At 42.2% G+C, this 26973-nt stretch overlaps 1 protein-coding gene across 2 annotated transcripts in view; it reads left to right on the top strand.

Moving 5' to 3' along the window:
• The window catches only part of cc2d2a (coiled-coil and C2 domain containing 2A), an 84427-nt gene that overhangs the window by 7571 nt on the left and 49883 nt on the right, over positions 1-26973 (top strand). For both annotated transcript variants that reach the window (XM_060937663.1, XM_060937662.1), the window contains exons 5-11: positions 2783-2863; positions 15067-15205; positions 19615-19706; positions 20467-20565; positions 22096-22185; positions 25433-25651; positions 25841-25997. In XM_060937663.1, coding sequence (XP_060793646.1) covers positions 2783-2863; positions 15067-15205; positions 19615-19706; positions 20467-20565; positions 22096-22185; positions 25433-25651; positions 25841-25997 — 877 coding nt within the window. The remainder of the gene's footprint in view (positions 1-2782; positions 2864-15066; positions 15206-19614; positions 19707-20466; positions 20566-22095; positions 22186-25432; positions 25652-25840; positions 25998-26973) is intronic.

Genomic DNA, 26973 nt, shown 5'->3' with positions numbered 1-26973 from the left:
AGAACATTATCTGTGAACACAATTCACCGTGCCATCCGCCGTTGCCAGCTAAAACTCTATAGTTCAAAGAAGAAGCCGTGTCTAAACATGATCCAGAAGTGCAGACGTCTTCTCTGGGCCAAGGCTCATTTAAAATGGACTGTGACAAAGTGGAAAACTGTTCTGTGGTCAGACGAATCAAAATTTGAAGTTCTTTATGGAAATCAGGGACGCCGTGTCATTCGGACTAAAGAGGAGAAGGACGACCCAAGTTGTTATCAGCGCTCAGTTCAGAAGCCTGCATCTCTGATGGTATGGGGTTGCATTAGTGCGTGTGGCATGGGCAGCTTACACATCTGGAAAGACACCATCAATGCTGAAAGGTATATCGAGGTTCTAGAGCAACATATGCTCCCATCCAGACGACGTCTCTTTTTCAGGGAAGACCTTGCATTTTCCAAAATGACAATGCCAAACCACATACTGCATCAATTACAGCATCATGGCTGTGTAGAAGAAGGGTCCGGGTACTGAACTGGCCAGCCTGCAGTCCAGATCTTTCACCCATAGAAAACATTTGGCGCATCATAAAACGGAAGATACGACAAAAAAGACCTAAGACAGTTGAGCAACTAGAATCCTACATTAGACAAGAATGGGTTAACATTCCTATCCCTAAACTTGAGCAACTTGTCTCCTCAGTCCCCAGATGTTTACAGACTGTTGTAAAGAGAAAAGGGGATGTGTCACAGTGGTAAACATGGCCTTGTCCCAACTTTTTTGAGATGTGTTGTTGTCATGAAATTTAAAATCACCTAATTTTTCTCTTTAAATGATACATTTTCTCAGTTTAAGCATTTGATATGTCATCTATGTTCTATTCTGAATAAAATATGGAATTTTGAAACTTCCAAATCATTGCATTCCGTTTTTATTTACAATTTGTACTTTATCTCAACTTTTCTGGAATTGGGGTTGTGTTTGGTCATTTATTTATTGAGGAAAATGATCCAATATTCCATATCTGTGAGTGGCAAAAGTATGTGAACCTCTAGGATTAGCAGTTAATTTGAAGGTGAAATTAGAGTCAGGTGTTTTCAATCAATGGGATGACAATCAGGTGTGAGTGGGCACCCTGTTTTATTTAAAGAACAGGGATCTATCAAAGTCTGATCTTCACAACACATGTTTGTGGAAGTGTATCATGGCACGAACAAAGGAGATTTCTGAGGACCTCAGAAAAAGCTTTGTTGATGCTCATCAGGCTGGAAAAGGTTACAAAACCATCTCTAAAGAGTTTGGACTCCACCAATCCACAGTCAGACAGATTGTGTACAAATGGAGGAAATTCAAGACCATTGTTACCCTCCCCAGGAGTGGTCGACCAACAAAGATCACTTCAAGAGCAAAACGTGTAATAGTCGGTGAGGTCACAAAGGACCCCAGGGTAACTTCTAAGCAACTGAAGGCCTCTCTCACATTGGCTAATTTTAATGTTCATGAGTCCACCATCAGGAGAACACTGAACAACAATGGTGTGCACGGCAGGGTTGCAAGGAGAAAGCCACTGCTCTCCAAAAAGAACATTGCTGCTCGTCTGCAGTTTGCTAAAGATCATGTGGACAAGCCAGAAGGCTATTGGAAAAATGTTTTGTGGATGGATGAGACCAAAATAGAACTTTTTGGTTCAAATGAGAAGCGTTATTTTTGGAGAAAGGAAAACACTGCATTCCAGCATAAGAACCTTATCCCATCTGTGAAACATGGTGGTGGTAGCATCATGGTTTGGGCCTGTTTTGCTGCATCTGGGCCAGGACGGCTTGCCATCATTGATGGAACAATGAATTCTGAATTATACCAGCGAATTCTAAAGGAAAATGTCAGGACATCTGTCCATGAACTGAATCTCAAGAGAAGGTGGGTCATGCAGCAAGACAACGACCCTAAGCACACAAGTCGTTCTACCAAAGAATGGTTAAAAAAGAATAAAGTTAATGTTCTGGAATGGCCAAGTCAAAGTCCTGACCTTAATCCAGTCGAAATGTTGTGGAAGGACCTGAAGCGAGCAGTTCATGTGAGGAAACCCACCAACATCCCAGAGTTGAAGCTGTTCTGTACGGAGGAATGGGCTAAAATTCCTCCAAGCCGGTGTGCAGGACTGATCAACAGTTACCGGAATCGTTTAGTTGCAGTTATTGCTGCACAAGGGGGTCACACCAGATACTGAAAGCAAAGGCTGACATACTTTTGCCACTCACAGATATGTAATATTAGATCATTTTCCTCAGTAAATGAAAGACCAAGTATATTTTTGTCTCATTTGTTTAATTGGGTTCTCTTTATCTACTTTTAGGACTTGTGTGAAAATCTGATGATGTTTTAGGTCATATTTATGCAGAAATATAGAAAATTCTAAAGGGTTCACAAACTTTCAAGCACCACTGTAGCTCTTGATACAAATGTATGAATACAAAAATATAGACCTTGGAATTATGTTTTATGTGACCACTCTGTGATTTTAAATCTCAGCCATGCTTTATGATGTTGAACTGCACACTTTCATTCCATTTGCATGTTATCTAATATTCTTTAACATTCCCAATATTGATGAGTGAATAAGAGAATTTGGACTTTGCATCACCTCATATTTATACCACAGTGAAACAGGAAGTCGGAGCTAAAATCTAAATGTGCTTTTCACAGATAATATGCAGTAGTATAGCGAATATTCAGGGATGTGCTCTATCCACTATATCTTCTGTACTTTAAGTAAGTGTCTGATTTTCACTATGTCCTCCACCAGGAGCTGGCGGGCAGAGAGGAGGACCCGGGTGAAACCCTACGGCACTCGCTGAAAGCACGGAGAATAAAGAAGAAAAAAAAGGTAAAAATACAATGACGTTGTGTCACACTAGATTTGGTGGCTTATTGCAGGGGTTCTGAACCTTTTCTACTTTAAGACCCACCTATTCATACTTGTAATGAGTCAAGACCCATTAAAAAAGATCCCCAATTATTTTGGCTCATCTATTCTATTAGAATCTAATAACCTATTGTAATGTGTGTTAATGGGATGCAACCTCACTCCCTGTTACAGATGGGAGTCCAGGAATTAAATAAATGCAATAAAAATAAACTGTTTTTAATTGTAGGTATTGTATTTAAAACTGTATGGATGTGCCAGAAGCCAAAACCATGCACGCAGGACATTCTCACTCAAAAGAGATTAATGATCCAAAAGTGGAGTCTGGTCCATTAACACAAGAACTTATTGCCATTTTTGTGTTCAGCAAAAAAGCAATTTATTAAAACCAAGAAGGATACTCAAACCAAGAAGGACTTTCTGCTCCTCCTACTCAAGCGAGTAGGACGCTTCTTTGCTTTGCTCCTGCTTTCTTGATCTTTATTTCTATACTTTACTTTCTCATTAAATTTTCACTTTTTTTTCTCATTTTATTTTTCATCTTTATAAGCTTTTAATTTAATTTTAATTTAATTTCCACTTTTTTTCCCCTTCATCTTTATAAGATAAGTTAGTTTTTAATTCAAAATGCAAAGAAGCAAAAAATCCTGCAGAAAATGCATGGAACTAGAACAGAGGATTTCTATTCTGGAATCAAAGATTAATGCTCTGCCAAAGACGGATGAATTAAAAGCGATATCTCAGGAAAGGAGTACAGAAACAGTGGCTGAGAATGCAGAGATTGCACTCCGACAGACCGAGGACATTGTGGATGAACTCACCAATCAAACTGTGCAAAATGTGAGTACAGAAAACTGGCAAAAAATAGGTGGTAAGCCCAAAAATAAAAACAGAAGAGTGATTACTTCAACACCAGCTCGTTCTACAAATTACAATAGGATCTACAATCCTATGGAAAATCCACAGCCCATAAGGATTCAGAACAAATTTGAATGCCTCAGGGATGTGGAAGAGGATCTTTCAAGTGGACAAACACATAGTAAAAAGAGATCGCACCAAGATCGAAGAGCTGTGAGAAGAGGTAAAAATCAGCTCGTAACACCACCTGATCCCACAACCCTTGTTCTTGGTGATTCCACTGTAAGACAATTAAAAGGTTATGGGATGATTATTTGTTGTCTCCCAAATGCATCCATCTCTGACACCAAAGACAGCATTTTGAAGCTCATGTCCGAGCATAAAACTATTAAATGTATTGTTGTGCATGTGGGAGCAAATGATGTTTTCAGAGAACAGCTGTTTGTCCAAGATGATTTCAGAAAACTTTTTTCTGAGCTCTATAAGACTGGAATTCAATCTTTTATCAGTGGCCCACTCCCAGCGAGAGGAAGTTTTGCTTTTTCTCGACTCTTCAGTCTTAACACCTGGCTTGGAAAAACTTGTTCTTCATTTGGTATGAACTTCATAGACAATTTTAATCTTTTCTGGAATCGCAGAGAATTTTACAAGTTAAATAGCACTGAACTCAGCTGGATTGGAGCCAAAGTCTTAGCAGACCACTACAAACTTGCAATCTTTTCTCAGCCAGCACCGAGGAAAACAGTTGATAAGATGTCGCAGACTGACATAGTTACAAAGCCTAAACAATCATCTTTGCAAGTCGTCATCAAGGACACACAAACATCTGACTTGCAAGACTCCCAACATTCAAGGACAGACGACTCCACTTCTCCTCGGATGGATTTCCCAAATTGCTCCCAATGGCTACACTCTCTTTTTCCAGCCCAAATCTGTCGCGACAAGCAGTGTACCCAGTTCGCCCAGGACTTTCAGCTGGCTACAAATCTTTTTCACCATCCAAAAGATACATGTCATCTCCAATCCTTTCACCCTCAAACCAAATGGAACATTTAGAAAGTCTTGTTTGATGTACTCTGGGTCCCTGAAAATGGGTGTAGTGCTGAAAACCAGCTAGTGCCTATGCCATCCAGCTCTATTCCTGTGTTGATAAGAAACAGAAAACATAGAGCACATTTAACCCTGGGGGTGAACCAATCTAATCTCCTTCCTGTTTTAAAACAACATCAGAGTGCAAAATCTATTTCTAGATTTTCTGTAAAGCTAGCTCTTCTGAATGTTAGATCACTTTTAAATAAGTCATTTTTAATTAATGATCTTATTTGCAAACACAATCTTGATTTTTTGCTTCTAACTGAAACCTGGCTGGATCAAGCAAATAGTGCTTCCACCCTTATTGAAGCAGCTCCCCCAAATTTTAATTTTTTGAATGTTACCCGACAAGGGAAAGGTGGAGGGATCGCAAATATATTCAAAGTCTCTTTTCAATGTAAACAATCCTCACTTGGTGATTTTATGTCCTTTGAACACTTATGTGCACTTGTTACATGCTCTCCTAACATATTATTATTAACTATTTATAGGCCTCCGAGACATTCAGCCAAAGTCTTTCTTGAAGAGTTTGGTGAACTGTTATCAGTCATTTGCTTAGAGTTTGATTGTCTTATTATATCTGGGGATTTTAATTTGCATGTTTATAATACTGATAACATTTATGCCAAAGAACTACTTGCAATTATTGACAACTTTAACCTAGTACAACATGTACAGGGGCCGACCCACTCTCGTGGTCATACTCTTGACCTCGTCATCACAAAGGGTCTTACTGTTTCTAATACTGTTGTTGACCTGGCTTTATCTGATCATTTCTGTGTTTTCTTTGATGTTTCTATGTCTCCTCACATTCAGAATAGCTCAACGACTATAGGTAGGAGAGTCATAAAAGACAACACGTGCTCTCTTTGAGCAAGCTCTCTCGCAGAAATCAACCAAAATGTCAGACTCTGTAGATGATTTACTGGAAATTTTTAATTTAAATATGACCCAAATTATGGATGATATTGCTCCATTCAAAATAAAAAGAGTCAATGATAAGCAGAAAGCACCATGGAAGCAGTACCCAGCTGTTAAACTGCTAAAGAGAGAATGTAGAAAGACTGAAAGAAAATGGCGCAAATCTAAACTTCACATTCATTATCAAATCCATAAGGAGATGCTTTGTAATTATAATTATGAAATTCGTAAAGCAAGACAGTCTTTCTTCTCTAACATCATCAGCAGGAATATGAACAATGCCCGTGTGCTATTTTCAACAGTAGAGAAGCTAACTAATCCCCCACCACAATTAGCACCTGAACTTCTCTCAGTTAATAAATGCAATGAGTTTGCATCCTTTTTCAAAGGTAAAATTGATAAAATACGGCAGAATATTTCTCATAATATATCTCAGTTGCAAAAAATTGAAAAACTGCAATCACCAATGACACAGATAGATAACTTCAACACAATGTCAGAATTTTGTTTAATTGATTATGAGACTCTTGAAAAAACTGTACAAAATCTCAGTTCCTCAACATCTGAATTGGACATTCTGCCCACCAACTTTTTTAAGTCTGTTCTTCATCTTATAATTACAGATGTGCTTCAAATTATAAATACATCCCTGGAGACTGGCGTTGTTCCTGTGTCCCTAAAAAAAGCCGTTGTAAAGCCCCTTCTTAAAAAAAATAATCTGGATCCTTCAGTATTAAGTAACTACAGGCCAATATCAAATCTACCATTCATTGGGAAAATCCTTGAAAAAATTGTCTTCAATCAATTAACTGCCTTCTTGATAGCAAACAGACGTTTTGATCATTTTCAGTCAGGATTTCGTGCCAATCATAGCACTGAAACAGCGCTGATTAAAGTTATAAATGACATACGTCTTAATACTGATGCAGGCAAAACATCGGTCCTGGTATTACTGGACCTCAGTGCAGCTTTTGATACTATTGATCACAACATACTGCTATATCGACTTGAACACTGGGTTGGATTGACTGGTAAAGTTATCAATTGGTTAAATTTGTACTTAAAAGATAGAAGCTTCTCTGTTACCCTGGGAAATTGTTCCTCAACGTCAATGTCCTTGACCTGTGGTGTCCCCCAGGGGTCGATTCTTGGACCATTACTTTTCAACCTTTATATGCTCCCACTTGGGCAAATTATCAATAAAAATTCAATTTTGTATCATTGCTATGCAGATGACACCCAAATTTATTTCGCTCTATCACCTAATGATTATGCCCCCCTTGAATGTCTCTACCAGTGTATTGATCAAATCAATAGCTGGATGTCACAAAATTTTCTTCAGCTGAACACAGATAAAACAGAAGTAATTCTATTTGGAAAAAAAGATGAAAGACTCAGGATTACCACTATTCTTGACACAAAAGGGATGAAAACTAAAGAAATGGTTAAAAATCTTGGTGTTTTCATTGACAGCGAGCTAAACTTTGACAGTCACATGAAAGCAATCACTAAAACGGCATTTTATCACCTAAAAAACATTTCCAAACTAAGAGGACTTATGTCAAAAAATGATCTGGAAAAACTAATACATGCCTTCATCTCTAGTAGGGTTGATTACTGCAATGGCCTTTTCACAGGCCTGCCAAAAAAGACCATCAAACGACTTCAGCTGGTTCAAAATGCAGCGGCTAGGGTTCTCACACGAACAAAAAGAACAGAGCACATTACTCCAATTCTAAGGTCCCTTCACTGGCTTCCAGTAAGCTACAGAATTGACTTTGAAGTATTGCTGCTGGTGTACAAATCTCTAAATGGTACAGGGCCCAATTACCTCTCTGATATGTTGCAGCGGCCTAACCCAATCAGATCTACCAGATCAAAACAGAAAAATTTACTATTAAAACCAGTTGTTAAAACAAAGTATGGTGAAGCAGCTTTTAGCTACTATGCAGTACAGCTATGGAACCAACTGCCAGAGGACATTAAAAATGCTCCTGCTGTTGGCAGCTTCAAATCTAGGTTAAAGACCAAGCTGTTTTCAGATGCTTTCTGTTAAATAATTTAATATTGTCTTCTTTTTTTATAATTTTTATTTTCTCTGCATGTTTTAAATTTACTTTAATTTTAACTTTATTCTATTTTATTCTTTATTCTATTCTGCTTGGGTTTTTTTTCTCCTCCTATTTTTACTTTATTTTATTATTTTATTTCTACTATTGTTTAAATTCCTATTATTTTCTTTTAATTCTTTTAATTATTTTAATTAATTTAGAATAAAAATAAAATTATTTTATGTAATTTTATTTCTCTATTGTTTACTGTTTTTGTTTTTACTTCTGTAAAGCACATTGAACTGCCATTGTGTATGAAATGTGCTATATAAATAAACTTGCCTTGCCTTGCCTTGCCTCAAAAGAAGTGGATATAGAAACCACTCAATGGGATTAGATCCTTACACGCTAGTAAAGAAGGTTCTATTTCCTTCACTCCAGACTGCCAGGGCGGTGCTAAAAGCACTAGTGGAAGGATCTTTGCATCCGCGCATTTCAAGAGTGGCATACAAAAGTTGTCATCTCATGACGTATGACGTGCCTGCCTATATAAGGCAACATCCCACGTCATTTGGCCTCAAGATCATTCTCGTGTTGGAATCGCATCTTTTCTATTGGAATTGTGTTAACTGTGGGAATACCTGCAACAATCTACAGTGCAGCTCGTGACTGAAGAGGACTTCAGTGGGACTCAACTCCACGCGAGCTGTTTGGTCGCTAAGGTAACTTGTTTTATGCATTGATAGTCACTGAATCTTGGCTGCCAAGTTTTCAGGGGCGGTTATTATATTGGTCTTGTCACAAACTGCTCGGTTGCCGGGAGGTTTGTCAATGTTGAGCGAATTAGCGAATTGGTTGCCAATAACGTTAACGTGTACTTACAACTTTACGTGAGCATCGGTTTTCTGGTTGCTAGTAAATCGTTGTCTGTAGCGGTAAAGCTGCGCTTGCGAACTCGCTAGCCTTGGTTGCCAGGCTAGCAAGCAGCGCTACACCTTGCTTCTTTTCTAAAAAAAAAAAAAAATTGCGGGTGAGTAGACACTGAGATGGATTCAGTGAGGTGTTCCACTTTCCCCAATCTAATGGAGGTGCTGGATGCACATGATCGCTGCGCGGAGTGCCTTGGCATGCAACATCTAAGGGAGGCAATGTCTGATCCATGCCCTTCCTGTGCGTTAATGCCGCTTACTGTTAGACAGGCGCGGTTGGCTGGTGTGGAACGTGCGTCTAGCAGTTTTCTGCTCTCGGATTCTCAGACACAGCGTAAGCGTAAGCTTTCACCACCAGTGCATGCAAAACAGCGCAAAAAATCTAAGTCTTTGGAGTTAGAGCATAAAGTGACACTGCTCTCATCTACAGTGGAGCATCTGCTGCCTCTGCTTGCAAGGCCCCCCCCTACAGCAGGGGCACAGGCAAGTACTGTAGAGGAACAGCCTGCACCGCCTGCCTCCTTGTCGCCCGTTGGCTCATGTTCTCAGCCACCTGACCAAGAGGAAGTGATGTCTGTGGCTGCCTCAGACACATTTTTCAGTCAGCCTTCTTCCTCGGCGCAGCCACCAAGCGAAGTCCTGCCAGGTGTTGAGCCCCGTGATTCGGGCAGTGATGTTACCTCTGGGTGATCTGGGGAGTCTGCCTCAGTGGTGGGTTCAGTGGAGGCCACGCTGAAGGCTTTGCTTGCACGTTTGCAGTTGGACACCCCAGCGCCTCCTACCGGATCTGAGAACATGTTCCTGCGCCGTGTTCAGTGTGCCTCTCTGGTAATTCCACAGTGTCGTGACTTTACTTCTGTGGTGGCCTCTGCCCTGGAGGCTGCTATGAAACCTGCCCGTCCAGACCAGATGTCTCGCATGCTTGCGGCGATGCAGGACGCTGGTGCTGTTGGCTTGGGTAGCATGCCAGTAGTCGAATCAAGCATTGCTTCGCTCATTGTGTCTCCCGCTGAAGCACTTCGGGAGCAGGTGCGTTGGCCTAACGCTGAGTGCCGCCGCACAGACGAGCTACTTTCTCGTGCTTACAACTCTACTGCCTTTCTTGGCAGGGTGTCTAACTCGCTGGCACACATGCTTGTTATGCTGCACTCGACACTCAACACATCATCGGCAGACCCACTGGCGGCTGAGGTACTGGAACTTGCACTGCAGGCTATGGGTGTCATTGCCAACCAGTGTGGCACTACCTTGGGCACCTTGCTGCAAGCCCGTCGGCAAGTGTGGCTGGCTCAATTGCCTCTGCCAGAAGTATGCAGGAACAACCTGAGGCACCTCCCACTGGCACCTGGACAGGTCTTTGGGCCAGCAGCACAAGAGGCTCTTGACAGACGTGTGTCTGTTACAGAGTCTCGTAGCACCCACCTTCAGAGCTCCACCAAACCCTTCTGCCTCACGCTTTAGGCATGTGGCCCCTAGAGTTGCACAAAGGTCTCCCCATCGACCCCAGCAGCAGGCCCCCAATCCCCCATCTCCCTCGGCCAGGCAGGGTGGCACTCAGCCACACGTGAGTTTTCGCCCTTTTCGACAGACGGGTCCTCCCTGCCGTCGTCGCTCCCCCATCCCTTCCGAAAAACGTAGACAGGACCACTGACAGGTCAGGGCCAGTGGCAGGAGTTTTTACAGGCAGCCAGCTAGCGCGTTGGCGCGAAATAACAACCAACCAATGGCTACTCACCACCCTTTCAGAAGGGTACCACCTGCAATTCCGCCGCCGGCCACCAATGCATTCGGGTGTGAGGCAGACAGTTATAACCAATCCAAGACAGGCAGAAGCCTTGTCGAGAGAAGTTCAGTTGTTGCTACAAAAAGGAGCCATAGAGATGGTCGACCCCATTGTTCACCCAGGGGGTTTCTTTTCAGTTTATTTTCTCGTTCCAAAGAAAGACAGCGGGTTCAGGCCGATTTTAGATTTAAGAAGGTTAAACCGTTTCTTGAAGGTGCTTCCTTTTCGAATGCTATGAACAACAGATGTACTGCAAGCGGTCACAAACCAGGACTGGTTTGTGACCATAGATCTCGAGGATGCCTATTTTCACATACCCATTGCCGTGGACCACAGGCGCTTCCTTCGTTTTTCGTTCATGGGAAAGATTTTTCAGTTCAGAGTTCTCCCCTTTGGACTTTCTCTGGCGCCAAGGGTGTTCTCGAAATGCGTCCAAGTAGCACTAGAACCCCTTCAGAAGGAAGGTATAAGAGTGCTCCCTTACTTGGACGACTGGCTTCTTTGTGCGGCATTGCCCGAACAGGCCAGGGAACATGCTCACCGGTTGCTACTACACATTACGGCTCGGGGGTTCAGGGTGAACCAGAGGAAGTGCAAACTGGTCCCAGTCCAGGCAACACGTTTCATCGGCCTTGCCCTGGATTCGAACACTATGTTGGCCAGTCCCACGCCAGACAGAATAAGTTCAATTCTCACTGGCATGAACCACCTTCGTGTCGGGGGAACTCAGCGTTACGTTTCTCTCCTTCGGCTGTTGGGGAAACTCGCAGCGGCCTCAGTAGTCATTCCTCTGGGTCTTCTGTGGCTAAGGGCTTTTCAGAGATGGCTTCTTCAACTGCGTCTGTGTCCAGTGTGAGACAGGCACATGAGGGTGAGAATAACACACCGTTGCATGCTCACGCTAAGACCTTGGTTCCAGGCACACTTTCTCACTCGTGGAGTTCCACTTGGTCCCCCACCGGGACGGTGGGAGGTTATCCGGACAGATGTTTCCCTCATGGGTTGGGGTGGAGTCTGGCGTCGGCAAGGTGTGAACGGCACCTGGCCTGTTCTGTGGTGCACATCCCACATCAACACACTGGAGTTGATGGCGGTGTTTCTGACATTGCGCCACTTTCAGGAAGTGCTGCGGGGCAAACATGTATTGGTACGTACAGACAATGTGGCAACTGTTTTCTATATCAATCATCAGGGGGGCACAAGGTCTGTAGCTGCGCTTCAGGTGGCTCACAGTCTCCTAGTATGGGCTCAGGACAACCTCCTTTCCATAAGGGCATCTTATCTACCTGGACACCTAAACAGTGTGGCAGATGCTCTGTCACGCGGCAAGGTGTCTCAAGGGGATTGGAAACTGCATCCAGACACGGTGGAACAGATCTGGAAAACCTATGTGGACCTGTTTGCGAGCAGTCAGACAACTCATTGTCCGACATGGTTTTCCCTGGGAGAAGAAACGGCAGCGTTGGGCCAGGATGCTCTGGCCCACGACTGGCCGAGGGCCATCCTTTATGCCTTTCCCCCTCTACCACTGTTGTGGAGGACTCTCTGCCGTGTGCACGATCACGGTCACCATGTGCTATTGATAGCTCCTCATTGGCCATCCAGGCCATGGTTCCAGCTCCTGCTGTCACTACTAGTGGGACCCCCTTGTCAGCTGCCCAGCAGGCCCGACTTGCTGACGCAGATGGAGGGCAGGATTCAACACCCATGTCCCGAACACCTGAAGCTCTGGGTGTGGCCCTTGGGGCCCCGGGGCTACTACTGGAGTGTTCAGAAGGGACCAGGAACACTGTGGTGAACGCACGTGCAGAATCTACCCGACGCTTGTATGCAGGCAAGTGGAAGGTGTTCTGTGATTGGTATGCAGAACGCAACATTGACCCCCTAAGCTGCTCTGTTCCACAGATTTTAGATTTCCTGCAGCACCTTTTAGAGCTTGGCAGGGCTGCATCTACACTTAAGGTGTATGTTGCAGCACTAACAGCCCACCATTCAGAGGTTGGAGGTGTTTCACTTGGGTCCCACCGGCTGGTGGTAGCCTTTTTGAGAGGGGCAGTTCGTCTTAATCCTCCTTATTTTGTGCGGAGTCCGTCATGGGATCTGAACACTGTGCTCGAATCCCTTTGCTTGCCTCCTTATGAGCCCCTGGCAGCAGCTGACATTAAGTGGCTATCTGTTAAAACAGCTTTTCTCCTTGCCTTCACAACAGCCCGGCGTGTGAGTGAGCTACATGCCCTCTCAGTGAGTACTGTTTGTCTTCATTGGGGCCCTGTGTTTGACAGTGTTTCATTGTGGCCTAACCCAGCTTTCCTCCCGAAAGTCTTATCTCCCCAGTTTAGCAACCAGCCGATTTTGCTGACTGCTATACCGGCGGACAGGACGGACTTGCGTGCTGAGTTGTGCCCTGTCAGGGCTCTGAGGTTTTATTTTGATAGGACGGCAGCCTTTCGTACGACAGACCAATTGTTTGTATGTTTTGGTGGCGCTCCGAGAGGAAGGCCTCTGTCCAAGCAGCGGCTCTCCTGTTGGGTTGTGGAGGCAATCACCCATGCCTATGAATCTATGGGACGTACTGTGCCCTCTCCTGTCCGCTGCCATTCGACGCGTGCTCAGGCAACATCATGGGCAGCTCTCCGGGGTGTACCACTCTCTGACATTTGTGCTGCTGCAACTTGGTCCAATACATGTACATTTGCCCGGTACTACAGGCTAAATGTTGCGTCCATGCCATTGCTGTGTGCAACTGTTCTTCCAGAAGGTGGTGATGCTCTTCTGAATTCCTCATGACTGGGTTGGTATTCGTCTTCCACTAGTGCTTTTAGCACCGCCCTGGCAGTCTGGAGTGAAGGAAATAGAACGCTGGTTACGAATGTAACCGTGGTTCTATGACTAAGTGGAAGACCACCAGGGTCTTTGGTCACTCGGATTGTGCGAGAATGATCTTGAGGCCAAATGACGTGGGATGTTGCCTTATATAGGCAGACACGTCATACGTCATGAGATGACAACTTTTGTATGCGACTCTCGAAACGCGCGGATGCAAAGATCCTTCCACTAGTGCTTTTAGCACCGCCCTGGCGGTCTTCCACTTAGTCATAGAACCACGGTTACATTCGTAACCAGCGATTTTTCCTATGAAAGAAAAATTTACTAGCTAAATTTGACATTAGTAGAATAAATTTTGATCCTATTGTAGCCGTAACTAAATACAAAGGCAATAGTTATGCAGACTATTAATTAACTTAATGTGAAGATAATTCACAGATAATCAACAGACTAAGTTTTTTTTTAAGATTGTGTATATTTTTAGTCTTTTGTATTTGTAATTATTTGTATCTGTACATGCCCGACCCCACCAGCTATGCTGATCAACTTATCTTTAAATAAAGTTATTAATTCATTCATTATCTCATCTCATCTCATTATCTCTAGCCGCTTTATCCTGTTCTACAGGGTCGCAGGCAAGCTGGAGCCTATCCCAGCTGACTACGGGCGAAAGGCGGGGTACACCCTGGACAAGTCGCCAGGTCATCACAGGGCTGACACATAGACACAGACTACCATTCACACTCACACCTACGGTCAATTTAGAGTCACCAGTTAACCTAACCTGCATGTCTTTGGACTGTGGGGGAAACCGGAGCACCTGGTGGAAACCCACGTGGACACGGGGAGAACATGCAAACTCCACACAGAAAGGCCCTCGCCGGCCACGGGGCTCGAACCCGGACCTTCTTACTGTGAGGCGACAGCGCTAACCACTACACCACCGTGCCGCCCAATTCATTCATTCATTATGAGTTGGAAAATGATCCATCCGTTGAGTTCCCCGACATCTCAAACTACCTGGTGTTGCAGACATCGTTCTACACGGACAAATAGATGAAAACCTGGAAGAGCATGGAGACATACAACTTTTTATATGTGGCTGGGTTAAAGAACTGGGGATCAGGACACTACAAGATAAATCCTGTATCGTTTTTGCCCAGGTAAATAGGAGTTTCTGGGCTTTTTGTGCACGTCTTTGAGAAGGTTGCTAGGACGCTACAAGTTTTAGTATCGGGTGTAAACAAATGACAGCCGCTTGATTCTCAATCCTCCCTGGTATTCTCTTCCAACAAGAATCACAGATCCATAGAATGTACCTACAAACGTATTTATTTATTCAGCCCACTGCGCTCCCTCTCTCTCTCTCTGTGTGTGTGTGTGGGTGGGTGCGTGTGCGGGTTAAATGTGACAAAATAAAGACTTGTTCTTCTTAATTTACCCACAAATGTATTTATTCCACTTGAAAAGTATTCGACAAACCAGCTACCGGATTTGGGACACTACAACATCCTGAACTATTTAGTATTTGGCTTCAAACTTGAAAAAATTTCACGGCCCACTAGACGGCACAGTGGGCCGCGGCCCAGTGGTTGAGAAACTCTGGCTTATTCTACCTGTACTGAGTACAGCTTTACAGCAGCATGTCCCTCGGATGTCTTTCTTGTTGTCTATTAAGCTCAGACTTCTGCTCTTTTGTTCCAGCTGTTGAAAGAGATGGCAGTGGAAGTTCCTCCAGAGGACGAAGTGGTGGAGGAGGTGGTCACAGTTGTGCAGGAACTGCAGGAGGAGCGTGTAGAAGACATGTGCGCAGAAGGAGGTCATTTGGCTCGAGTACACAGAGGTGAAAGATCTTTAGTTTGTGTTAGGATTAGACTGGAATGCTTCACTATTACAGTTAGGAACATTAGTTTTTGTAATAATAATAACAATAGCTTAGTTTTGTATAGCGCCTTTCAAGGTACCCAAGGTCGCCTTACAGGAGGAAATGGGGGGGGGTCAGTTAGAGACCAAAGGCCTCAGTGAACATGTGTGTTTTAAGATGCTTTTTGAAAGACATCAGTGTGGGGGCATGGCGTATGCGGAGTGGTAGACTGTAGCAGAGGTTTGTGTGCGGTTTATTTCACAGTTTAGCAAAAACTAATCTGAAATGTTCTCAAGAATTCAACATTTTTTCAACTTGAAATCATATTGTAGTGGATTCAGTGGTTATCATCAAGTATTGAATCTTTGCCTTATTGATCGAAATTGTGAGTAATATCGTCAAATATTGAATCATTTTCTTATGAATCAAAGTAGAGTCCTTTCATATTCGATTCAGTGGTAACGTCAGACATTGTCTTTTCAACTTATGATTCAAGATCGTATCATGAAGTTGATTCAGTGGTATCGTCAAATATATTGAATCATTGCTTTATGAATCAAAATTATACTGTAATCGACTCAGTGGTATTACTGAGTCGAATTGTTGCCTTATGAATCAGAATCATATCATAGTCGATTCAATGGTTTCGTCAAGCAACAGATCATTGCCTTATGGATTAAAATGATTTCATATCAGCTCAGAGTTGATTAAGTGTTCGGTCGCATCGTTGTCTAATGAACCAAAAATGTATCATATTATAACTGATTCAGAATTATCATCAAATATTACATTATGCATTCACAATCGTGTCGTATTGCATCCTAGCAGATTCAGGGTTATCAGCAATTATTATACATACAGGACACTTTTCCGATGGAATAAAAACGTGTTCTATTCCCTTCTAGTGAGTTCCATTCATTTGGTTTGATAGAATGCAATATTGTTCGCATATCATTTATCCTACGTGCATTACGTCACTCTACTCAATGGAGAATGAGCGCTGAATATGGTTTACGATATCGCATGGTTGTCAAGACATGACGTCACACGTCGGAGACATCAAACTTCCGCGCTAGTGAGCAACTGTGACAGTTTGTAAACAAACATGGCCGCTAGGTTTGCTTCATTAAATATGGAAATTTTTGAGAGAATTTTGAAAGAGAAAGATGCATTGAACACCCAAAAGGAATGTGTATGTATAATAATAATAATAATATTGGCGGGCGGCACGGTGGTGTAGTGGTTAGCGCTGTTGCCTCACAGCAAGAAGGTCCGGGTTCGAGCCCCGTGGCCGGCGAGGGCCTTTCTGTGGGGAGTTTGCATGTTCTCCCCGTGTCCGCGTGGGTTTCCTCCGGGTGCTCCGGTTTCCCCCACAGTCCAAAGACATGCAGGTTAGGTTAACTGGTGACTCTAAATTGACCGTAGGTGTGAGTGTGAATGGTTGTCTGTGTCCATGTGTCAGCCCTGTGATGACCTGGCAACTTGTCCAGGGTGTACCTCGCCTTTCGCCTGTAGTCAGCTGGAATAGGCTCCAGCTTGCCTGCGAACCTGTAGAACAGGATAAAGCGGCTAGAGATAATGAGATGAGATGAGATGAGATAATATTGGCTGGCTTTTTTTCGTGGTATATCAGATATATTCCGTTCAACTAGCATGATATTGAACTCGTCTTCGACTCGTTCAGTATCATGCTAGCTCAATGGAATATATCTGATATACCATGAAAAAAAGCCAGCCAATATTATTTAAATATTGAATCCCTTTTTATGAATGAAAATCATATTGTTTTGCATTGTAACTATAACGTGACTGTGACAGACCAGACGCCCTCGGATTATAAATGAACTCAAGGTTTTAACGAGAAAAGGGTAATCAAAAACAATGTACAAAGGCCAGGCCAGGTCAATACCGAGAGATCCAAAACAGTAACAAGGGCTAGACAAATCATAATCAGAAAACAGGCAATAGTCGAAGAAGCGGGAATCAGGAGATATGGGCAATCAAAACACAAGGGCTAGGCTAAGCGGGAAAAACCGGAAGGCAAAAAGGGTCATACACAGAGAAACAATCAGTACAATAACGCTCAGTAGGCTTACGGAAAGTGAAGACAACACTGTGCAAAGGACAAGACAGACACAGGGGTATAAATACAGACATAAACAAAAAGGTACAGGTGATGTGATCAGAACTCAGATGAACCACTCCTGCGGAGTGGTTCCTGGTTGGCTGACGGAGTGCACGTGGTAATGACTGGTGTGTGAGGGGGATTATGGGAAATGGAGTCCTGAGGGTTGAGGCAGACGGAGGGTGAGCCCGGAAGCGTGACAGTAACTAATTCAGTAGTATTGTCAGATATTAAATAGTTTCCTTATGGATCAGAATCGTATTGTAGCTGATTCAGTTGTATCGTCAAATATCAAATTGTTGCCTTATGAGAGGTTTACACCCCTAATTATACAGTGGTGCTTGAAAGTTTGTGAACCCTTTAGAATTTTCTACATTTCTGCATAAATATGACCTAAAACATCATCAGATTTTCACACAAGTTCTAAAAGTAGATAAAGAGAACCCAGTTAAACAAATGAGACAAAAACATTATACTTGGTCATTTATTTATTGAGGAAAATGATCCAATATTCCATATCTGTGAGTGGCAAAAGTATGTGAACCTCTAGGATTAGCAGTTAATTTGAAGGTGAAATTAGAGTCAGGTGTTTTCAATCAATGGGATGACAATCAGGTGTGAGTGGGCACCCTGTTTTATTTAAAGAACAGGGATCTATCAAAGTCTGATCTTCACAACACGTGTTTGTGGAAGTGTATCATGGCACGAACAAAGGAGATTTCTGAGGACCTCAGAAAAAGCGTTGTTGATGCTCATCAGGCTGGAAAAGGTTACAAAACCATCTCTAAAGAGTTTGGACTCCACCAATCCACAGTCAGACAGATTGTGTACAAATGGAGGCAATTCAAGACCATTGTTACCCTCCCCAGGAGTGGTCGACCAACAAAGATCACTCCAAGAGCAAGGCGTGTAATAGTTGGTGAGGTCACAAAGGACCCCAGGGTAACTAGAGGAACTGAAGGCCTCTCTCACATTGGCTAATGTTAATGTTCATGAGTCCACCATCAGGAGAACACTGAAAAACAGTGGTGTGCATGGCAGGGTTGCAAGGAGAAAACCACTGCTCTCCGAAAAGAACATTGCTGCTCATCTGCAGTTTGCTAAAGATCATGTGGACAAGCCAGAAGGCTATTGGAAAAATGTTTTGTGGACGGATGAGTCCAAAATAGAACTTTTTGGTTTAAATGAGAAGCGTTATGTTTGGAGAAAGGAAAACACTGCATTCCAGCATAAGAACCTTATCCCATCTGTGAAACATGGTGGTGGTAGTATCATGGTTTGGGCCTGTTTTGCTGCATCTGGGCCAGGACAGCTTGCCATCATTGATGGAACAATGATTTCTGAATTATACCAGCGAATTCTAAAAGAAAATGTCAGGACATCTGTCCATGAACTGAATCTCAAGAGAAGGTGGGTCATGCAGCAAGACAACGACCCTAAGCACACAAGTCGTTCTACCAAAGAATGGTTAAAGAAGAATAAAGTTAATGTTTTGGAATGGCCAAGTCAAAGTCCTGACCTTAATCCAATGGAAATGTTGTGGAAGGACCTGAAGTGAGCAGTTCATGCGAGGAAACCCACCAACATCCCAGAGTTGAAGCTGTTCTGTACGGAGGAATGGGCTAAAATTCCTCCAAGCCGGTGTGCAGGACTGATCAACAGTTACCAGAAACGTTTAGTTGCAGTTATTGCTGCACAAGGGGGTCACACCAGATACTGAAAGCAAAGGTTCACATACTTTTGCCCCTCACAGATATGTAATATTAGATCATTTTCCACAATAAATAAATGACCAAGTATAATATTTTTGTCTGATTTGTTTAACCGGGTTCTCTTTATCTACTTTTAGGACTTGTGTGAAAATCTGATGATGTTTTAGGTCATATTTATGCAGAAATGTAGAAAATTCTAAAGGGTTCACAAACTTTCAAGCACCACTGTAAGACTTTTCATATGATTTTATATTTTTCTTTATCAGGCAGCTACTTATTGGCAGAAAAGGCCCTGTACAAATGGGATGCCTATTTGTGCTTTATACATTTGATTATTGTTTGGTGGACGCAAGTTCTCAAAAAACTGGGATTCAGGGGCCAGAAATCATAATGCAGGTGATTTATGCTGTCAGCATGGAGCTGTCCTGTTCACCAACATGCACCAGTGTTTCTGTAGTGAAATTCAAGTTTTCATCCAAGCCTGCCTGGAGTTTGTTGTTAGTCATGTTGGCTGCTGCCTCTCTTTCTCTCTCTCTCTCTCTCTACCTCAGACCTTCCTCCTCTCCCAGTTTCGAGGCCCGACTCCAGCCTTTCAGAGAGCTCTGTGAGGCAGCGTATGAGGGAGAAGCTGAGAGAAGCCAGGGTAAGCTAACCCGAACAACGGCAGGAAATAACTGTGACTCAGAGTCAAAAAGTCAACCTTTGAAAGCTTTTTGAGGCAAACAAAGATGGAATGAAGACAGCATTTACTTGAATGCTATGGAGGATTTGTTTGTGACATGGAAACACCACAACTGACTGAACCGAGCTGGCGAATGATCAAGTGAAGTCAGCGATATAACATGGCCTGTTTACACATCGAGTAGGCGTGTGATTCAGCGAGCAACATAACTCACACTCAAAGAGGAGTGCTACATGTTCAGATTTTTCTCTGCAATCCAGCTGTGCTTTAATCAAATTAAGGTTTTTAGGAAACAGCTCAAGCTTCTTCTTTCCAAATTAAAACCTTTGTTAATCTGCCAGATATGGAGCAACATGTTGAAATCACCCTGATTTTATGCCACATTTCTGTTGAACTCTTGATTCTGATTGGTCAGAAGGTGTCGAGTCATTTCTGTAACATCAGCTCCGACTGTCATCATAGGCGCATGTTTTAATATGCTATCGTTTCTATAGTAACAGGCTCATTCACGGGGACTTGTATGATGGACGCACCATATTATTATTATTATTATTAGTAGTAGTAGTAGTAAAGACTACTACTACTATTAATAATAAACAGGTGTTATTATCTAAAAAAATGTCTGATCAATGATGTGTAAGGAGACAGGACTTTATTTAACATTGATGAAAGGAGTCTGTTGTGTTGAAAGCATAGCAATGACGTATTTACTCTCTTTCAGTCCAAAACTGCGAGTCTGTTGGAGCAGGAGGCTTCGCTGCAGCCGGCCAGTCGTCTGAAGAGCCTCCGAGACAGAGTGACACTGACCAGATTCGACCAGGTAATACATCTGCTCACTATGGCAAATTTCTTCTCTTTTTTTGCTTTTACACAATCTTGTTTCGAGGTTCCTAAATGTTTTTGCAGTGACGGATCTGTTTCACAGTAAAATGGATTTCTTGAACCCCATCAGCATGATCTAGCTATTCACATATTATGATCAATATTTCAAAATATTTTGGCTGTCTGAAATTTTCCAGATGATAAATCAGAATGAGGAGCAATAAACCTTTTTCTTTTTCTTTCTTTCTTTTTTTTGTCTTGAACTGCACAAAAGAAATATTGAGCCTGTTATTGAGGCTTGGATTAAGTATGTTTAAGTCATAGGACCAGTCCAGCTGGCAAATACCAATAAGAATGTCTCATCTCTCATCTCATTATCTCTAGCCGCTTTATCCTGTTCTACAGGGTCGCAGGCAAGCTGGAGCCTATCCCAGCTGACTACGGGCGAAAGGCGGGGTACACCCTGGACAAGTCGCCAGGTCATCACAGGGCTGTCACATAGACACAGACAACCATTCACACTCACATTCACACCTACGGTCAATTTAGAGTCACCAGTTAACCTAACCTGCATGTCTTTGGACTGTGGGGGAAACCGGAGCACCCGGAGGAAACCCACGCAGACATGGGGAGAACATGCAAACTCCACACAGAAAGGCCCTCGCTGACCACGGGGCTCGAACCCGGACCTTCTTGCTGTGAGGCGACAGTGCTAACCACTACACGACCGTGCCGCCTATAAGAATGTAATGATAAAAAACATAGCTTTGATAATGATAATTAGCTCATGTTTTAAGTCGTTCAAATTCTGTAAAGCTGCTTTGCGACAGTGTTTATTGTTAAAAGCGCTGTATAAATAAACTTGACTTGATTTGATTTGATTTAAAGGTTTGTTTTTAAAATAAATAAATAAATAAATAAATATCCTGGAGGGCAGCACGGTGGTGTAGTGGTTAACGATGTCGCCTCACAGCAAGAAGGTCCGGGTTCGAGCCCCGTGGCCAGCGAGGGCCTTTCTGTGTGGAGTTTGCATGTTCTCCCCGTGTCCGCGTGGGTTTCCTCCGGGTGCTCCGGTTTCCCCCACAGTCCAAAGACATGCAGGTTAGGTTAACTGGTGACTCTAAATTGAGCGTAGGTGTGAATGTGGGTGTGAATGGTTGTCTGTGTCTATGTGTCAGCCCTGTGATGACCTGGCGACTTGTCCAGGGTGTACCCCGCCTTTCGCCCATAGTCAGCTGGGATAGGCTCCAGCTTGCCCACGATCCTGTAGAACAGGATAAAGCGGCTAGAGATGATGAGATGAGATGAAGATCCTGGAGCAGTGTTTCACAGAGCTCTCGGGCTCCCCAAGCCCCACTTTGGAAACCACTGATCTAAATAATGTTCCAGAATTGATCATATATTTTCTTCACTTATCCTGGCACCATTTCTCAAAAAAAACAAAAAAACCTGGATTTACTGAACTTCTCTATCACGCCAGTGAATTTCAGTCATATAGATTTTTTTGATTGATGTTTTTACATCACAGTCAGATGACGTTCTCAGCCAGGGCGGAGCTTCCATCGCTGCCAGGGTGAAATTCCGGGATGCAGCTAGACGTGTCAACAGAGACAAAAGGGTGAGGATGTTTTACTTGTTCTGATGTTCTTATAATGACGTGCTTTTCAAAAGATACATAGACTGAGACAAATGAAACAGAGTGATACCCAAGTGTAAGAAAGACTGTACATTATTATCCCCCACCCAAACGAAGCTTGGTGGGGGATATAGAAACAGGTTCCGTCTGTCCGTCTGGTCACATTTTCGTTTCCAGGCCACATCTTAAACTTTCTTCATGAAACTGTGTATACATATCAAGCATCATGTCAACTGGTGCCTTTTGCTATTTTAGATTTTTGAAAAAAGTATTTTTCAAATGTTTACATAAAAAATAGATTTTGACTTAGTTTCTAAGAGCAATGTTGGTTTCCGGAGCATATATCTAAAACTATTCATGATACGGATTTTAAACTTGGTATACATGTTAACAAGGTGATGTAGATGTGCCTTTTCATACTAAGAAATTTGAGAAATTTAAATTTTTCATGTTTCCCTGGAAACAATTTCTGACTTAGTCTCTCAGGTTAGTCTTAGGGGTAGGTTTTGTTTCCGGAGCAGAACTTGAAAACTATGAGTGGTACGGTCTTGAAAGTTGGTTTATGTGTTGATTAAGTAATGTACTGTATATGTGCTTTTTGATACTAAGAAATGGGAGAAATTTTAATTTTTAATTTTAATTCTCAGCCCACCTGGACCAAAGGTCTGGTGGGCTCATGCCATGATCTGCTGAGGTCAGTGTAAAGAGGTAGGGTTAGTTTCCTGCAGCACAACTTAAAAAATGTGACAAATAATATCTTGAAACTTGGTATATAGTTGGTATATAGGGTGGGGGATATAGATGACTCTGTCTTCTTGTTTTTACTTGCACAACATCACTCATCACATAAATTCTCAGCTCAGTGTGTTGGCACTGAACAAATAAAAACTTATAATCGTTGATACGGTGACATTTTCTGTAAGGGGTTGTTTAAAGTGTATGTAATGCCTTATTGTAATGCTTTAAAATGAATATATATCATTAGTAACGAACGAAATGAATTAATAAAGCTGGGGGAAAATAACATCAGTTATTTGTTATTTTATTATCAAGCACAAAACTATCGATAAATCACGGCTTCTGGATCACGGAAAAAGGCAGCCTTGCCTCAGGGCCAATCTTGCATGACGTCACATGTGGAACGCCGGTTATCTGGGTCGTTTCTGTTCATCTGACTCCGTGCTTGTTTACTCACTGAAATTGGATATTGTTGTTGGAATCTTACAAAAATAATGCTGAGTTGTGTTCAAATGCATATACAACAGGACATTCAGTTCACGAATTTCCAAGAAAAAACACAAATCTAAAGCGACAGTGGGTGAGGTTTGTGCAAACGAAGCGGGCAGATTTCGTGTCGCCTACTAATAATAAATCTGATTCATCAAGTGTTCATCACCACCAGAACGACCACATGGGGATTACTGGAGCAAAAAGGAAACCCATTTATTTAATAAGTGACATTTGATCTGACATTTGGACAGTTCGTCGATTCCTCTATTATCACACACACACAGAGTGCACCAGACGCAGGATTATGAGCAACATTTACACACTCGCGACATCTGATCTTATCATATCTGATGCGCTTTAACAGGAAGAAAAATGTGAGCACAATCATCATCATTAATTATTAACTGAAACGTGTTAAAATGCTCTTAGATTGCAATATTGCAAGAATCGATTTGTTTTTAGTTTTGTTCAGGAAAACATGATGAAAGGTAGCCACCACGTTCTGCACATCTCTCTCTCTCTCTCTCTCTATCTATCTATCTATCTATCTATCTATCTATCTATCTATCTATCTATCTATCTATCTATCTATCTATCTTTTCATCTCACGCACGCTACAAAGGAAGACTGTCATGTACTGAGTGAATTGGCAGTTTGTCGTCTTGCGGGCTTGAAAAGAGTTACACTACCGTTCAAAAGTTTGGGGTCACTTTGAAATGTCCTTATTTTTGAAAGAAAAGCACTGTTCTTTTCAATGACGATCACTTTAAACTAATCAGAAATCCACTCTATACATTGCTAATGTGGTAAATGACTATTCTAGCTGCAAATGTCTGGTTTTTGGTGCAATATCTCCATAGGTGTATAGAGGCCCATTTCCAGCAACTCTCACTCCAGTGTTCTAATGGTACAATGTGTTTGCTCATTGCCTCAGAAGGCTAATGGATGATTAGAAAACCCTTGTACAATCATGTTAGCACAGCTGAAAACAGTTGAGCTCTTTAGAGAAGCTATAAAACTGACCTTCCTTTGAGCAGATTGAGTTTCTGGAGCATCACATTTGTGGGGTCGATTAAATGCTCAAACTGGCCAGAAAAATGTCTTGACTATATTTTCTATTCATTTTACAACGTATGGTGGTAAATAAAAGTGTGACTTTTCATGGAAAACACAAAATTGTCTGGGTGACCCCAAACTTTTGAACGGTAGTGTGTAACATCAACGAAACTGACTTCACGTTAAAACTGTTAATGTTATAGTCATGTTGTCTGTTGTTGTCCAGGTGAGGATGGGTTCCCTTTTGGGTCTGGTTCCTCTCGAGGTTTCTTCCTCATGTTGTCTGGGGGAGTTTTTCCTTGCCACCGTAGCCACGGGCTTGCTCATTGGGGATAGATTAGGGATAAAATTGTCTCATGTCTTGGGTTATTCAGATTCATTCTATAAAGCTGCTTTGGGACAATGTCTATTGTTAAAAGCGCTGTACAAACAAATTTGACTTGAATTGCCTTGAAAAGATAACCATTTACTCCAGAATATCCTTGATAATTATCTGCCCCTTTATCTGACATATAAGAATCCCAATCACTATCAGAATTCTCTCCAAAACGTGATTCCATATTGAGACTGGTCGAACCATTGCTGCACACATGAACGAAATCAATACCTGAATTGTTACACGTGTGACGTCACGCACCCCTTCGGGATCTTCCGGATGAGTCTTGGCAGATTCCGTGAAAATCGGCTGATTTTATTGTTTTCATTAATTTCAGAGTGGTAACAGTGACTCAGCATCATGACCACCTCGTTGCTGATTGTTTTCTGATAACAGCGTGCCCCAAATATTTTATTCGTTACATATTGCTTAATGATAGCATTTTAGTTGCTGAGCAGGATTTCTAGTAAAGTGTTCGAAAGAGTTTTTTTTGACCAGAGGTGCTACTACGGTAAGCAAAGTTTCAATATGTGAGTAACTTGTATGACCATTCCTTCCACTGAACAGACAGAAAGCGGTTTGCCCACCGCTGAGGAAGCGTACAACTTCTTCACCTTCAGCTTTGACCCTGAACCTGAACCTGAAGAACATCAACCCAAAGTCGAAAAAAAGAAAGAAGCGAAGGAACAGGAAGCTGGAAGAGGTGAGGAACAGGAGGAGGAGGAGGAGGAGGAGGAAGAAGCTGAGAAGGAAGGCGAGCAGGAAGGAGAGGAGACCACAGAGAGGGTGAAGCACATCGTATTTACTGTATCTACCTTTAGTACATGTTGGGAATAAAATAGCAACGTGTGTCTAAGTAATATTGTGATGCATGCTGTAAAGCAACATACTGCTTAGGTGTTTATCAAAACATTTTGTGATGTAAAATTTGACAGACGAGTGAAACAGTCCACATCTGTAACTCCTGTAACTTAGGATGAAGAGGCCCTGCTGGTCAGAGATGAAGAAGAGGATCTGTTTGTTATTCAGTCGGCGCAGGATTTCCTGGAAGTCAAGAAGGCTGAGTATGTCGAGTACAGCAGCCGCATACAAAGAGAGAATGAGCTTCTCTTCATCCCCAGTGTGAGACCCGGTACAGTCTTCCCTTTTATACTGCTATCATACCGTACCAGTCAAATGTTTGGACACACCTTCTCATTCAGTGTTTTTTCTTGATTGTTATTAATTAAAAAACACTTCATGTCTTAAAGTAATGATGGATGTTGTTTCTCTTTACTTAGTTAAGCGGTTTCTTAACATAATATGGATTATTACAGTTGTGGAATAGGGCTATTTACTGTATTATTATTATTATTATTATTATTATTATTATTATTATTATTATTTACTGTTTGATCTCAGACTCATTAAGAAGGCAAGAAATTGCACTAATTAGCTTTTGACGAGGCACACCTGTTAATTGAAAAGCATTCCAGGTGACAACCTCATGAAGCTGGTTAAGATAATGCCAGTAGTGTACAAAGCGTCATCATTAGATTCTTTGAAGAATTTAAAACATGAAACCTATTTTGTTTTTTTAGCACTTTTTTATTTACCACATAATTCCATATATGTTCCATGTGTTATTTCATAGTTTTGATGTCTTCAGTATTGTTCTACAATGTAGAATATAGTCACAATACAGACAAGAGTGCTCTGAGAGCACAATATCCCCCGCTGGCAACTGTGCCATAACTCTGGTAAAATGCGACTGAATCGAACGAAATTGCAATATGCATATTACCGACATATAACAAAGGATCCTGTCAAGTTTCATGAAATTCCTCCTAAAATTGTGAGAGAAATTGATTTCAGAACGTGAGTACCCTTTCCTGGGACGGACTGACGGACATCGCCATGACAAAATCCCCCTTCGGGCCTTTCGGCCAGTGGGAGATAAAAATTGTGAGGGAAGTTGATTTCAGAAAGCAAGCACACCTTGATGAAATTGCCAAAGTACAAGTTTGTTAATAATCAAGGGCATAACTCTGGGAAAATTTGCCCAAATTAAACAAAATTTCAATATGCGTGTAACTGTCATATAACAAAGCCTTTTGCCGAGTTTGGTG

The sequence above is a fragment of the Neoarius graeffei genome, chromosome 13, assembly GCF_027579695.1.
Source record: "Neoarius graeffei isolate fNeoGra1 chromosome 13, fNeoGra1.pri, whole genome shotgun sequence".
NCBI classification, from domain to species: Eukaryota; Metazoa; Chordata; class Actinopteri; order Siluriformes; family Ariidae; genus Neoarius; species Neoarius graeffei.
Note: the sequence above shows the minus strand (reverse complement) of the source record. Positions and strands in the feature narration are given on the sequence as shown.